At 39.6% G+C, this 15,699-nt stretch overlaps 1 protein-coding gene across 1 annotated transcript in view; it reads right to left on the bottom strand.

Moving 5' to 3' along the window:
- Window positions 1-15,699, bottom strand: part of PHEX (phosphate regulating endopeptidase X-linked) — a 230,315-nt gene that overhangs the window by 33,059 nt on the left and 181,557 nt on the right. Inside the window, exon 16 of the mRNA XM_078362509.1 lies at window positions 5,124-5,178. Within this exon, the coding sequence (XP_078218635.1) occupies window positions 5,124-5,178 (55 nt within the window). The remainder of the gene's footprint in view (window positions 1-5,123; window positions 5,179-15,699) is intronic.

Below are 15,699 nucleotides of genomic sequence, written 5' to 3'. Positions count from 1 at the left end.
CAGAGAAAAAAGCGCAAAAAGGAATGAACAAAGTCTCCAAGAAATGTGGGACTATGTGAAAAGACCTAACCTACGTTTGATAGGTGTACCAGAAGGGGACGAAGAGAATGAATCCCAGCTGGAAAATACTCTTCAGGACATCATCCAGGAAAATTTCCCCCACCTAGCAAGACAAGCCAACACTCAATTGCAGGAAATACAGAGAACACCACAAAGATATTCTGCAAGAAGAGCAACCCCAAGGCACATAATCGTCAGATTCAACAGGGTTGAAATAAAGGAGAGAATACTAAGGGCAGCCAGAGAGAAAGGTCGGGTCACCCACAAAGGGAAGCCCATCAGACTCACAGCAGATCTCTCGGCAGAAACACTACAAGCCAGAAGAGAGTGGGGGCCAATATTCAACATTCTTAAAGAAAAGAACTTTCAACCCAGAATTTCATATCCAGCCAAACTGAGCTTCAGAAGTGAAGGAAGAATAAAATCCTTTGTGAACAAGCAAGTACTCAGAGATTTTGTCACCACCAGGCCTGCTTTACAAGAGCTCCTAAAAGAGGCACTACACATAGAAAGGATCAATCAGTACCAGCCATTCCAAAATCACACTGAATGCTAAAGAGCTTCAACATAATGAAGAATCTACAACAACTAACAGGCAAAACAGCCACTTAGCATCAAAATGGCAGTATCAAATTCACACATAACAATATTAACCCTAAATGTAAATGGACTAAATGCACCAATCAAAAGACACAGACTGGCAAATTGGATAAAAATCCAAAACCCATCAGTGTGCTGTATCCAGGAAACCCATCTCACATGCAAGGATACACAAAGGCTCAAAATAAAGGGATGGAGGAAGATTTACCAAGCTAATGGAAAGCAAAAAAAAGCAGGAGTTGCAATTCTCATCTCTGATAAAATAGACTTTAAAGCAACAAAGATCAAAAGAGACAAAGAAGGCCATTACATAATGGTAAAAGGATCGATACAACAAGAAGAGCTAACGATCCTAAACATATATGGACCCAACACAGGAGCACCAAGATACATAAGGCAAGTTCTTAATGACTTACAGAAGGACTTAGACTCCCACACAATAATAGTGGGAGACTTTAACACTCCACTGTCAATACTAGACAGATCAACCAGACAAAAAATCAACAAGGATACCCAGGGCTTGAACTCAGACCTGGAGCAAGCAAACCTGGTGGACATTTACAGAACTCTCCACCCCAAATCCACAGAATACACATTCTTCTCAGCACCACATCACACCTACTCTAAAATTGACCACATAATTGGAAGTAAAGCACTGCTCAACAAATGCAAAACAACTGAAATCATAACAAACAGCCTCTCAGACCATAGTGCAATCAAGTTAGAACTCAGAATTCAGAAACCGACCCAGAACCGCACAGCTTCATGGAAACTGAACAACTGGCTCTTGAATGTTGACTGGGTAAACAACGAAATGAAGGCAGAAATAAAGAAGTTCTTCGAAACCAATGAGAACGAAGACACAACGTGCCAGAACCTCTGGGATACATTTAAAGCAGTCTCTAGAGGAAAGTATATAGCAATAAGTGCCCATATGAGGAGAATGGAGAGATCCAAAATTGACACCCTATCGTCAAAATTGAAAGAGCTAGAGGAGCAAGATCAAAAAAACTCAAAACCCAACAGAAGACAAGAAATTACTAAGATCAGAGCTGAGCTGAAGGAGATTGAGACATGAAAAACCCTTCAAAAAATAAATAAATCCAAGAGCTGGTTTTTTGAAAAGATCAACAAAATAGACAGACCACTAGCCAGATTGATTAAAAATAAAAGAGAGAACAACCAAATAGATGCAATAAAAATGATAAAGGGGAAATCACCACAGATTCCACAGAAATTTAAACCATCATCAGAGAATATTACAAACAACTCTATGCACATAAACTAGTAAACCTGGAAGAAATGGATAAATTCCTGGACTCCTGTGTCCTCCCAAGCCTAAAACAGGAGGAAGCTGAAACTATGAATAGACCAATAACAAGGTCTGAAGTTGAGGCAGCAATTAAGAGCCTACCTCACAAAAAAAGCCCAGGTCCAGACGGGTTCACAGCCGAATTCTACCAGACACACAAGGAGGAGCTGGTACCATTCCTTCTAAAACTATTTCAAACAATCCAAAAAGAGGGAATCCTTCCCAAATCATTTTATGAGACCAACATCATTCTGATACCAAAACCCGGCAGAGACCCAACGAGAAAAGAAAACTTCAGGCCAATATCCATGATGAACATAGATGCAAAAATCTTCAATAAAATGTTGGCAAGCCGATTGCAACAGCAAATCAAAAAACTTATTCATCATGATCAAGTAGGATTCATCCCTGGGATGCAAGGCTGGTTCAACATACGCAAGTCTATCAACGTAATTCACCACATAAACAGAACCAAAAACAAAAACCACATGATTATCTCAATTGACGCAGAGAAGGCATTTGACAAAATTCAACAGCCCTTTATGCTAAAAACCCTCAATAAACTCGGTATCGATGGAACGTACCTCAAAGTAATAAAAGCTATTTATGACAAACCAACAGCCAATATCATACTGAATGGGCAAAAACTGGAAGCATTCCCTTTGAAATCTGGCACTAGACAAGGATGCCCTCTCTCACCACTCCTATTCAATATAGTACTGGAAGTTCTAGCCAGAGCAATCAGGCAAGAAAAAGAAATAAAGGGTATTCAAATAGGAAAGGTGGAAGCCAAATTGTCTCTATTTGCAGACGACATGATAGTATACCTAGAAGACCCCATCGCCTCAGCCCAAAAACTCCTGAAACTGATAAGCAACTTCAGCAAAGTCTCAGGATATAAAATCAATGTGCAAAAATCACAAGCATTCGTCTACACCAATAACAGACTTAAAGAAAGCCAAATCAAGAGCGAACTGCCATTCGCAATTGCTACAAAAAGAATAAAATACCTTGGAATACAACTCACAAGGAACGTAAGAGACCTCTTCAAGGAGAACTACAAACCACTGCTCAACGAAATCAGAGAGGACACAAACAGATGGAGAAACATTCCATGTTCATGGTTAGGAAGAATTAATATCGTGAAAATGGCTATACTGCCCAAAGTAATTTACAGAATCAACGCTATCCCCATCAAGCTACCATTGACTTTCTTCACAGAACTGGAAAAAAACACCATGAACTTCATATGGAACCAAAAGAGAGCCCGCATAGCCAAGTCAATTCTAAGCAAAAAGAACACAGCGGGGGGCATCACACTACCGGATTTCAAACTATACTACAAGGCTACAGTAATCAAAACAGCATGGTACTGGTACCAAAACAGAGATATAGACCAATGGAACAAAACAGAGGCACCGGAGGCAACACAACATACATACAACTATACAATCTTTGATAAACCTGACAAAAACAAGCAACGGGGCAAGGATTCCATGTTTAACAAATGGTGTTGGGAAAACTGGCTAGCCATGTGCAGAAAGCAGAAACTGGACCCCTTCCTGACACCTTACACTAAAATTAACTCCAGATGGATTAAAGACTTAAACATAAGACCTGGCACCATAAAAACCCTAGAAGGAAATCTAGGCAAAACTATCCAGGACATAGGAGTAGGCAAGGACTTCATGAACAAAACACCAAGAGCATTGGCAACAAAAGCCAAAATAGACAAATGGGACCTAATGAAACTCCACAGCTTCTGCACGGCAAAAGAAACAGTCACTAGAGTGGATCGGCAACCAACAGAATGGGAAAAAATTTTCGCAGTCTACCCATCTGACAAAGGGCTGATATCCAGAATTTACAAAGAACTCAAGCAGATTTACAGGAAAAAAAACAAACAAGCCCATTCAAAAGTGGGCAAAGGATATGAACAGATACTTTACGAAAGAAGACATATATGAGGCCAACAATCATATGAAAAAATGCTCATCGTCACTGGTCATCAGAGAGATGCAAATCAAAACCACATTGAGATACCATCTCACGCCAGTTAGAATGGCAATCATTAAAAAATCTGGAGACAACAGATGCTGGAGAGGATGTGGAGAAAAAGGAACACTTTTACACTGTTGGTGGGAGTGTAAATTAGTTCAACCATTGTGGAAGACAGTGTGGCGATTCCTCAAGGCCTTAGAAATAGAAGTTCCATTTGACCCAGCAATCCCATTACTGGGTATATATCCAAAAGGCTATAAATCGTTCTACTATAAGGACACATGTACACGAATGTTCATTGCAGCACTGTTTACAATAGCAAAGACCTGGAATCAACCCAAATGCCCATTGATAATAGACTGGATTGGAAAAATGTGGCACATATACACCATGGAATATTATGCAGCAATCAGAAATGATGAGTTCGTGTCGTTTGTAGGGACATGGATGAATCTGGAAAACATCATCCTCAGCAAACTGACACAAGAACAGAAAATGAAACACCGCATATTCTCACTCATAGGTGGGTGATGAAAAATGAGAACACATGGACACAGAAAGGGGAGTACTAAACACTGGGGTCTATTGGGGGGAAAAGGGGAGGGCCAGTGGGAGGGGGAGGTGGGGAGGGATAGCCTGGGGAGAAATGCCAAATGTGGGTGAAGGGGAGAAGAAAAGCAAAGCACACTGCCATGTGTGTACCTACGCAACTGTCTTGCATACTCTGCTCATGTACCCCAAAACCTATAATCCAATAAAAAATTAAAAAAAAAAAAGAAAAGAAACACTTTTCCCTCCTTATCTCACATTGTTTCTTCTACCTGGAATGGTTTGAGACCCATCACCATCAATTCAAATCCCAACAATCCTTCAAAGTCCTAATATTGGTAGTAAGAGTTAATGGGTAAGAGAATAAATACATAAAAATGAAAGCCACCTATGTGTAAGTTGGGCTTCCTGTCCAGTCATATACCCTGGCAACAAGGATTGGAAAACGAGTACCTAAAATGATAAGAGTACAGCCAACCCATGCCAGATTCTATGACTTCTTTCTGCTGAATAACCACTGATTTTGTTTCTTTTGTCCTCCAGGAAAGCAACATGTTCTTTCTTCCTAACTGGTAACTGGTTTCTTTACTCATTTACTCACCGAGGATATTCTGTTCCCCAAAAGAAAGGCTTCTGGAGCTCTCCTGCTGGAAATCCTATGAGAAAGACCGAAAAAATATTAAGAGATATAGAGAGATTGATTCAATGATGAGTACCCAGTTCTAGCTATAATACTGAGGTTTCAAAGACCCATCTGAAAGGCATTCCTTGTGGCACTGGGAGCCCTCTAAGAGATCTAGCTGTCTCAATGATATCAAGTCAACTGAGTTTGAAATAAGTTAATTAAATGGTTTCAGGGAAACCATTTTGCACTGGTACACTATTAGCAACGTCCAGCTTGCTGTGAGCTGGGCTCCTTCATACATGGCATGCCCATGAGGCTTCAGGCTGTCCAGCAGCTTTGCCTGATACAGAAAGGGCTGGCTTCATGGGTGTGCAGCCTGTGTCATCACACAGACCCCACAAAGAAGGGTCCTGCACTTAGTTTAATGCTCTCCTGCCACCATCTCAAAATTCTTAATGATTTTATCTTTGAACTTGTATTTTGTGAGTGGAGCCTGAGAGGACAATGGAACGTGTGTGTGTAAGCAGAGAAGATGTGCACAGTATGTGTCTGCTGTTCCTAGGAGCCCCATTCACACACAGCATTCACAATGCCCTAGGAGCACAGGACTCCATCAGGCCCACAATGCATGGGAGTTCAGCAAGATGCCAAACAAGTACAAGGTAAACATGATACATCTGGAACTGAGTAAGCTCTGATAGCCCTAAGAGGCCATATCTTTCATTCAAGCCAGAATTTGCTTAAACCACCAAAAGAAGGTAGTGGAAGTCTAAGAAACATGAATGACCAAGGAATCCTGTCATAACCTTTCTTATACCTGTTACTTCCCTGTATTGGCCAAACACCTACACTGAAAATGATAACATAGAAGGACAGAGAAAGATAGGGTGAATTATGTGGGTTGGCTGTGTCCCCACTCAAATCTCACCTTGAATTGTAATAATACCTACATGTCAAGAGAGGGGGCCAGGTGGAGATAACTGAATCATGGGGGCGGTTCCCCCATACTGTTCTCATGGTAGTGAATAAATCTCACCAGATCTAATGGTTTTTTAAAGGGGAGTTCCCCTGCACAGGCTTTCTTGCCTGCTGCCATGTAAAATGTGCCTTTGCTCCTCTTTCACCTTCCACAATAATTGTGAGGCCTCCTCAGCCATGTGAACTGTGAGTCAATTAAAACACTTTCCTTTATAAATTACTCAGGCTCGGTATCTCTTTATTAGCAGTGTGAGAACAGACTAATACAATGACCTACAGTTTCTTTTCCTTTTAGTCCTTCCTTACTCATCAGTAAACCAAAGGTAGAGAGTATTGTTAGAATGTACATGTATTAAGAAGTGAAATAAAAACAGTGTGAGTTTTGCTCAGCATTTCCTCCATGCTAGTAAGAACAAAATACATATGCACATACAAGCTACAAAATACAAACTGTGTAATTTTGGTGATTCCACATACAAGTTAAATGCTCTTATATTTGCATTTAAAACTATCATTCCACAATATAGAGATGAAAAATAACACTCATGCAATGACTTAAATCTTTTTTTTTTTTTTTTTTTTTGAGACGGAGTTTCGCTCTTGTTACCCAGGCTGGGCTCACCGCAACCTCCGCCTCCTGGGTTCAGGCAATTCTCCTGCCTCAGCCTCCTGAGTAGCTGGGATTACAGACACGCGCCACCATGCCCAGCTAATTTTTTGTATCTTTAGTAGAGACGGGGTTTCACCATGTTGACCAGGATGGTCTCGATCTGTTGACCTCGTGATCCACCCGCCTCGGCCTCCCAAAGTGCTGGGATTACAGGCTTGAGCCACCACGCCCGGCCAACTTAAATCTTTCATTTTTCTTATAATAGCGTTGAATAGCAAATAAAAAAAATAACATGACAAGTTGAAAGAGAAAGATCACAAAAGATAGAGCAAGGCTGTATATTTTAGCACCCTCAATGGTATTTTTTCCTGCTTTTGGAACAAAAGGCCCCACATTTTTATTTTGCACTGGGCTTCCCAAATTATGTACCTGCCTTTGAGTGCAGATGAGTGGGAGACATGCTTTGCTTTGCCCTTGCAACTCACCACTAAATTTTGCACCCTGGGTTGATCCTAGGAACTGTACTTACAAGTCATCATAGCTGATAGAGCAAAGAATCATAACCAAAAAGAGAGAGAGAAGCCTCCTGTAGTGTCCTTCACTACTCCAGAGCAACGGTTCTAGGTCCCATGAGACTGAAAGCTGTTTTATAAGTCAAAATGTTCTTCCTCCCTCTTTTTTTTCTCTCTTTTCTCCATGTCAGAACACATGAGGAGAAATGAGGATGGGAAAGCAAGTCCTTAATTTAGAAGGGAAATGGTGGTTCTATATAACCCTTATATATATTCTTTATATTTTATTAATATCATAGTTTGCAATTTCAAGGTACAAAAGCCTAATTGCAAAACAGAGATGGCTCCAGCTAGTCGTTCTCTCTGTGTCATTTTCACATAAAGGAAAATGCATCTAATATGATTTTGAAAGGGAAACATCATAATAATCTTCATAATTTCTACATTTCCTTTAATTATTTTTGGCATCTTTATATCACTATTCCATCCTCATTCTGACTTGGATATATATACATACGTAAATATGTATTACATATAAATGCAAATCAGAGTGTTTATATGAAAACTCAGTTTCACATAGTAAATCATCGAAAAGCAATGATATTTCCTAATAACAACAATGATCATAAACCAATGTGATTTCATTGTTAAATCATTATGGCTTCCCTGGCTGGTAATGTGCCCAGCTGGAAGCATTTACATCCATTGCCAACCCCTTTACAGGAAAACATCTGAAACCTACATGAGCCTCTATTTCTGCCATTTTTGCCATTAGAGGCCCCAGACTCAAAAGGTGAAGCCATCACATCACTCTGTTCAGCTGTATCTGCTGAGCTTGTTGGGGCCATGGAACCCAATACTGATAAACAGAAGAATCTAGTGCCCTTAGGCATGTTTTGCTGAAGTGAATGGATTAATAGTGTAAGCTGCATTTTTGGAGAAGTCAACCAGCTAGAGTGAGAGATGGAATCCCTACAGGGTCGACTCAGTATCTTATCTTATAAAGCAGATAAGTTTTATTTAGCAAAGGTAGAAGTGAAAAACAAGTAGAAAGGGAATTCCTTTTCTCTCCCTTTTTAATAGGTGGTTCTTATGTTTTCTTTCATATCCATTTCTTTTTTTTATTCTTTGCCATTTCAACACCACCTTGCCACCTATTTCACACTCTTACAGTTCCTTTTTCTATCAGTGTACTTATGGGAGCTGTTCCTCACAGTGTAAATGTCTCTGTGGAGGTGGGAGAGGAGAGGGAGAGAGAGGGAGAAGGAGAGAGAGGGGGACATTTAACTACTGGTAGGCAAAAAGTAATACATGTGATAACAGGTAATATTGGCCAAGGTGTAGGAAACACATTGATGGGAGTGTAAGTTGTTGCATTTTAGAGATCAATTAAATCATCTCTTAATGCTTTAAATGCCTTTTTAAAAAAAAATGAGTAGTGATATGGCAAAAGCTCTAAAAAATATTAAGTGAAAAACACCATTCAGTACAGTATATGGAATTCTTTTTGTGTAATCAATGTGTAAGAGTAAGCACCCATATGTACAGTCAGTTCTGCTATGATACCTGTATTGAAAAGGCAAATTTATTCCAAGGAAATTGATACATTAGGGGGAAATTTGGACATAACTCCCATTTCACATTTGCTTATCCACAAGAAATGCTAGGAAAAAGCAGAAAACTGCACCCAAATGGACTGAGCCATATAGGAATACAAACAATGCATACACCTCAACATAACTAACTGCCTCAGTTCGCGACGTGGGGTAGGAGCCACACTCACCACATCTGGTGTTAAAACTTTCCTTCCAATTTCATGTAACCCTCCTTCCACCACTACCCAAAAGCTCACAAGGAACACCCCCTCCAATGTCAACTTATACAAGCAAGTCTTTTCAAGGGAAGGTGCCATATTTACTGTAGCATTTGTGTGTTTACCCATTTAACATGTATAAAACCGTGCTATCATTTTTACTGGGTTCCCAGCTTTTGTTTGTAATGTGTCACTGATAAAGGTTTTAAGTGTTGTGCCCCAACCTCATTTTTCGCATAAGCCATGTGGCCTTTTATTACATACTTTTGCATAGCACAGTGGTGTCTAAGAATACATATATGGCCGGGTACGGTGGCTCACACCTGTAATCCCAGCACTTTGGGAGGCCGAGGCGGGCAGATCACAAGGTCAAGAGATCAAGACCATCCTGACCAACATGGTGAAAGCCCGTCTCTACTAAAAATACAAAAATTAGCTGGGCGTGGTGGCGCACGCCTGTAGTCCCAGCTACTCGGGAGGCTGAGGCAGGAGAATTGCTTGAACCCGGGAGGCAGAGGTTGCAGTGAGCCAAGATCACACCACTGCACTCCAGCCTGGCGCTTGGTGACGTAACAAGACTCTTGTCTCAAAAAAGAAAAAAAGAACACATATAGTAGGACTGACTGTATACATACATACCTGCCAGTGGTTTTCAAATTTTGTAATGCACCAGAATCACAGGAGGGCTTGTTAAATTACAGATTGCTGGGCACCGCCCCCCCACCACCACCTCAGTTTATGAGTCAGTAAGTCTAGGGTAGGGCTAAGAATTTGCATCTGACAAGTTCCCAGGTGATGCAGATTTTGCTGGTCTGGGTGCCACAGTGAGAACCACTACCCAATTACTTGCACAAGTGCACTAGAGTTCATTGCTGCATGGCTTGTAGTTGAGAAGTGTGCAGCAAGCTAAATGTCCAAATAAGAGGACAATGACTTAATTATGGTATCACCATATTGTGGAATGCTGTGCAGTAAGTGAAAAGAAGGAGGTAGGTCTTAACATTCCAGCATGGGAAATAATCCCCAAGACATGTTGTTGGCATAAGGCAAGGTACAAATATAGATATATAAATACAATTTATTTTCTTACATAACTATCCTACCAGTGTGCGCATATACATATATGTGTGTATATGTCTTATGTGTATGTCTGTATGCATGTAAATTATTTAAAAGTCTGTCAAATACATATCAAAGTGATCATAGTGGTTGCCTTTTGGAGAAAATCAGGATTTGGGGTAGTGGCTGATAAAAATGGCTCTACACATAAATGTAATGTTTTAAATTTTGATTATCCAAAGATCATCAACTTGTGTAATAAAAATTCTTTTAGAAATAAGTTTGTGTATATTATAGAAAATTATTCTAAAGGCTACTGAAAAACAGTTAACAGTTAACTAACCTTACATAGTATTATTTTGCTCTTGCATTTGTTAACACTAGCAAATTCCACTCCTATTTCAGGCAAATATACAAATTGTGATTATACCATTTCAATGATCGAAATTCTGTCAAAAGAAAATACTGGTCTTTGTAATAACCTAATTATTTATCAGTACTAGTGTCTCTTTCAAATCTGCACCAGGGAAAGCCACAGGAGCCTGCTTTGGGTTTTTTTTACTAGGGTCAACCTCTCATTTTTACTGGTGTTTCTCATTATAATTCTCCTATCAGTAAATATGGAGTAACCTAGTTGGAGCTTAGCAAAATACTAATCATAAAAGACAGATTGCTTTTGTTTAGGACACAGTTGCCAAAGAAACAATCACATTCAATGGGTGATTACCCCAGGTTCAACTATTTGACTTTTATAGTCATAAATCATACCCTGATAGTAGCTACAGCTTTCCCAGAAAACTTAAATGCCTCAATGTGTCTGGCTTTCAGTACACATTTTTGTAAGTTGCATTAATTAGAGATTTTTTTTTAGTACAAACAAGTATAGAGAAAAAAAACAAAATTAGCCCATTCTTCTACAGCTCAGACCTCAAGAAAACAAATAAATAAATATATTCAGGCCTAGAAAAGTCACACTGTATAGAGAGACATGAAGAAAAGGAAGAATTTTCCTTTTGCCCTACCCCTCTCTCCCTAACCTAGAACCTACTTTCCACCACTATCTGTATGGCTTGCTTCAGATATTTACTCTAAGATCATCTTTTCATTAATACCTTCCCTAGGATTTGTTGGTTCCATTCTCTTGCTACCATGGCAGAACTAGTGTACTTTTGAGATCAGCACATTTTCCAATAAACTTTCAATCAGAATACAGATCTTAACAAGCTAAAAAGTCCTGCACAGTTTTATGCAAATTCCACCACTCCTGTATCCTCTAGTCCACCCTGCTGACCTCCAATAAAAGTGGAATTATTTTTTATGTTTGTGACATATGTGGAAAAGAGAAAATTAGACAAAATATTGATCAAAGGCCTTTGGCCTAGAGAATATTGAACTAATTTAATCCATTTTCCCTACATTCATTGTTGCTTTCACTTTGCTGCAGCATTAATTTTAAGTTCCATATTCATAAGTGTATGGTTCAGAAAATTTATACGAAAAATATTTTTAAAACACTACCTTCCAAAACTTTACGTTATTTGGAAATGTTATTTCTTTTAGTATTAACACTTACAAATGTGAATAGTTTTGAAACAACTATGAACCAGACTCAGACATATTTTCCTGTTATTTCTATGTTTGGTCAGAGTTTTACAAAACAGGAAGCCCCAACTTTCATTGCCAGTCTAAAGAAACCCAGACCATGTGCTTTTTCCCTTTCTCTACAGCAAACTTTTATAAATGTAGTAACACAATGCAAGACAACTTGAATCACCTCATCTACATTCAGGAGGATTTCATTCATAAATTTAACATCTCTTTTGATTCCTCTGAAGGAATCAGCTTATTGAATTTGTTCATTTAGGATACCTCCAGCAGCCTCTGGGACAGAAGTGAGAGCCAGGGGCAAATGACAAAGTAAATTCAGTCCAACAAAAAGGTGACCAAGGGAAAATTCCAAAGGAGAATTCAATGGGCTTGAGGATGTGTGGCCAGCATGCACAATCAGCTGTTTATTGAACTAAATCTGTGTCCATATTTGCTGTAGCTGCTTTCTCCAGAAATATACTCGGGTTTCTCATTAAGTGTGTACTTGTGTCTGTTTTCTTTCAGTGTGGATGTTTGTGATATTTTTGTTAAGGGGCTATGTCAATACATTCTATCGCATTATTAGTTTTGTCAAACAATGGGATATTTGGTCCTTTGCATAGATTTTTTGATGCGTATTAATATGGCTTTACTCTAGTACAAGTTGTGACAGTAAATTTTTTTCAAAAGCCTTAGGTGTGTGCTTATATTACTAAACTATGTATAGTCTATATTTCAGGTCTATTGATGTATCATATCTACATTATTGTACTTCTTGGTGAAATTCACTTGTAGTTACCTTCTGGTCACTTCTTTATTTTACTTGTTCTGTGCAATAGCTTCTAGTTCACTATGTGAACATATTTTGACCCCAATCTTGGAGTGTCAGTCTTTTAGATCCTACTACAACAACGATTGGGAATAGATGGGTATGGTTGTGATGATGCCATTTCTATGCATAACCACTGACTAGTAACATTTACTTGGCACCTATGATGTTCCAAGCCCCATGGGTAAGCTTTGAACATACAAATATCCTCAAAGAACCTACAATCTAGTGAGGGAGAAAGGATACCACTAGACAAATAATCCTATTTGCAAGACCTAAAGAGGAAGGTAAACGTATACCAAGCTCTCTAAAATATGCTTTTTAGTTTAAATATGTTTTTAACTCAGTAGAGAAAAGAAATACTGGATAAGTGGGAGTAGATGTGCAGAAGTGTTTTGAGAGGGAGTTATTTATTCACGTGTCTAGCTAATGGGTGACAGATGTGGTTTGTAAGGTCATTTGGGGGTTCGAGTAGGAATGGTTTAGGAAACTGGCGCTCCAAGATTGGTCTGCAGACCAGCAGCATCCGCATCACCAGAGCACTCCTTAGAGATGGAAATGTTTGCACCCCCACCTCCCCAGACCTACTGAATAGCCCCTCAGGCTATTCTGGTACACGCTAAATTTGGGACTCATTGGTTTATGTCAGGGTAAGTACAGTATTCTCAACCCCAAATGCATATCACCTGGGGAGCTTTTTTTAAAATGTGTGTGTGTGTGTGTGTGTGTTACACACACACACACACGTCCAAGCCCCTGCCTCAGACCTATTAAGTCACAATCGCTGGGATGGAACCCTGAACACATAAGCATTTTTTAAAAGCTCCCCAGGTGATCTGACTATGCAAACAGGTTCAGAACTGTTGGTTTAGGAAAAATAAGGAACTTCTTATGTTTAACTGATCTATAAATTGGTCATCCAGTCTTTCTGTCATCAACACCATGCATATAAAAATGTAACATATGATGACCTGTATTACAAATTTGTACACTATACTTTCAAAACTGAAATTTTACATGCCTTATACATTATGACTGTAGTAAAAAACAAAAAAAAAGTTTAAATTGCACCTGCTTTAGAAAATCCAGGATGAATGCTTCCTCTAAGAATAAATGTTACATCTTATTCAGGATTAGTTCTTGTAATCAGATAAGCTGGACACCATTCTAGAATCTAGGGGGCCATCAGTCAGGATATGAAAATCGCTGCAATTACAAAGCATTTTTGGTTATGTTTTCTGCTGTAAAATGATCTCATTGTCATCACTGCTAAGATTAATCATGGCTTTTTTTTTCTAGTTGGCATCTTGCAGTAGTTTGGTGAATGCCAACCTTCCCCTTTCCAGAAAGTATCAAGTTCTAACAGCTGTGACTCCTGTCAAGGGATTCAGCAAGATGCCTTAGCCATCTGCTGGCTTCCTGCAGGTAACCTCCTGCCACCACATCTATCAGCCTAGAGCTGACAAGCAGAAAGCAGCTTCTGAAATCTGCCCTCCATCTTGAAACCTTCTCTGCTGGCCCTTCTATGTTTTTTCTGCCATAATTATCTTTAGTCTGCAACGAAGGAACGTCCCTTCACCCCTTCACCCTTTACCAGGGTGACCAACCATCCCTGTCTAGCTGGGACAGAAGGGGCTCCTGGGATGCGGGACTTTCTGCACTAAAACTGGGATGGTCCCAGGCAAACCAGGAGAAGTTAGTAGTAACCCCACCTTTACCCAACAAGTCTAACCTCTTTTGCATTTGCTGCATTTTTATAGCTCAGTGGTTCTCAATCTTTGGCATCTTACAGAAGTTTGGTAGCTAAGATCTTGTTAAAACATAAATTGCTGGACCCAAATCCCAGAGTCTGATTCAGCAGGTAGGTCTAGATAATGCCCATCTATCATAAGGGATGCTGATGATCCAGGGACCAGACTTTGAGAACCACTGCTACAGTTCAGCATCTGGCAGATACAACACTAACTTCCTTCCACTATGAAGCTCAGTGTCTCACATTCTACTCATATTCCAACAGGTCTTTTCATTTGTCAATTACTGTACTAGGTATCTGAAACTGATACTAGCAGCAGGGATATTCAGCCCAGGCCTAGGAGCATGGTAGGTACTCAACAAATGCTTATGTGGGTCCACTGAACTGTATCTGGTTATGCAATAATGATCTCAAAAATGAAATGTGACTAACATTTTCCCTATATCAATTAGACAAAAAAACTGAGTCTATTCATTTCCTCCAACAGCATCTTTAAGATGCAACTCATTAAAGGTTAAACTGGGCCGGGCACGGTGGCTCAAGCCTGTAATCCCAGCACTTTGGGAGGCCGAGGCGGGTGGATCATGAGGTCAAGAGATCGAGACCTCCCAGTCAACATGGTGAAACCCCATCTCTACTAAAAATACAAAAAATTAGCTGGGCATGGTGGCTGTAATCCCAGCTACTCAGGAGGCTGAGGTAGGAGAATTGCCTGAACCCAGGAGGCAGAGGCTGCGGTGAGCCGAGATAGCACCATTGCACTCCAGCCTGGGTAACAAGAGTGAAACCCCATCTCAAAAAAAAAAACAAAACAAAAAAAAAACTTAGCCACAAAACTTAACACAGAGGGTTAACAATAGTGAAACAGCCTAAATGTCCGTTGGGAAGTAATTAAATAAATTAAGGTGTTTTCTTGAACACTATACTCAATGACTTAGAAGAATGTGCAACACATGGAAAAATATGCATGTTCCAATGTTCATTGGGGAAAAAGTAGTACTATTGGATGAATCTGTAAATTGTAAAATATTTGTAGATAAGCGTACATTTGAGTGGTATTCAACAAAAGTATTAACCATGACTATCTTTAAATGGTATACAGTTTTTAGCTCACCTAACTTTTTTTTAGATTTCCTACAATAAATACGAACTACTTTTGTAATAACAGTAAAAGACAATTGATTTTTTAAAGAGAAGACAAATGAGACTGTGACCATCGAGGTAAATTAATGAGATTCCTCCCTGACTTCCTGTCTCCTGTTCCCATGGCTGGTTTTAGGTTCCTATGCTCACTTCATCCTGGCTTACTTACATCCAGGTAGTTGCCAGTGAGCACCCCACTCAACACTCACACCCTGTCTTTAATCAGGTTGACTCTGATCATCGTTTCATGCTTTCCTACTACCAGCCC

Source organism: Callithrix jacchus, chromosome X, assembly GCF_049354715.1.
Source record: "Callithrix jacchus isolate 240 chromosome X, calJac240_pri, whole genome shotgun sequence".
Classification (NCBI taxonomy): Eukaryota; Metazoa; Chordata; class Mammalia; order Primates; family Cebidae; genus Callithrix; species Callithrix jacchus.
This window is presented reverse-complemented; position numbering and strand designations above follow the sequence as displayed.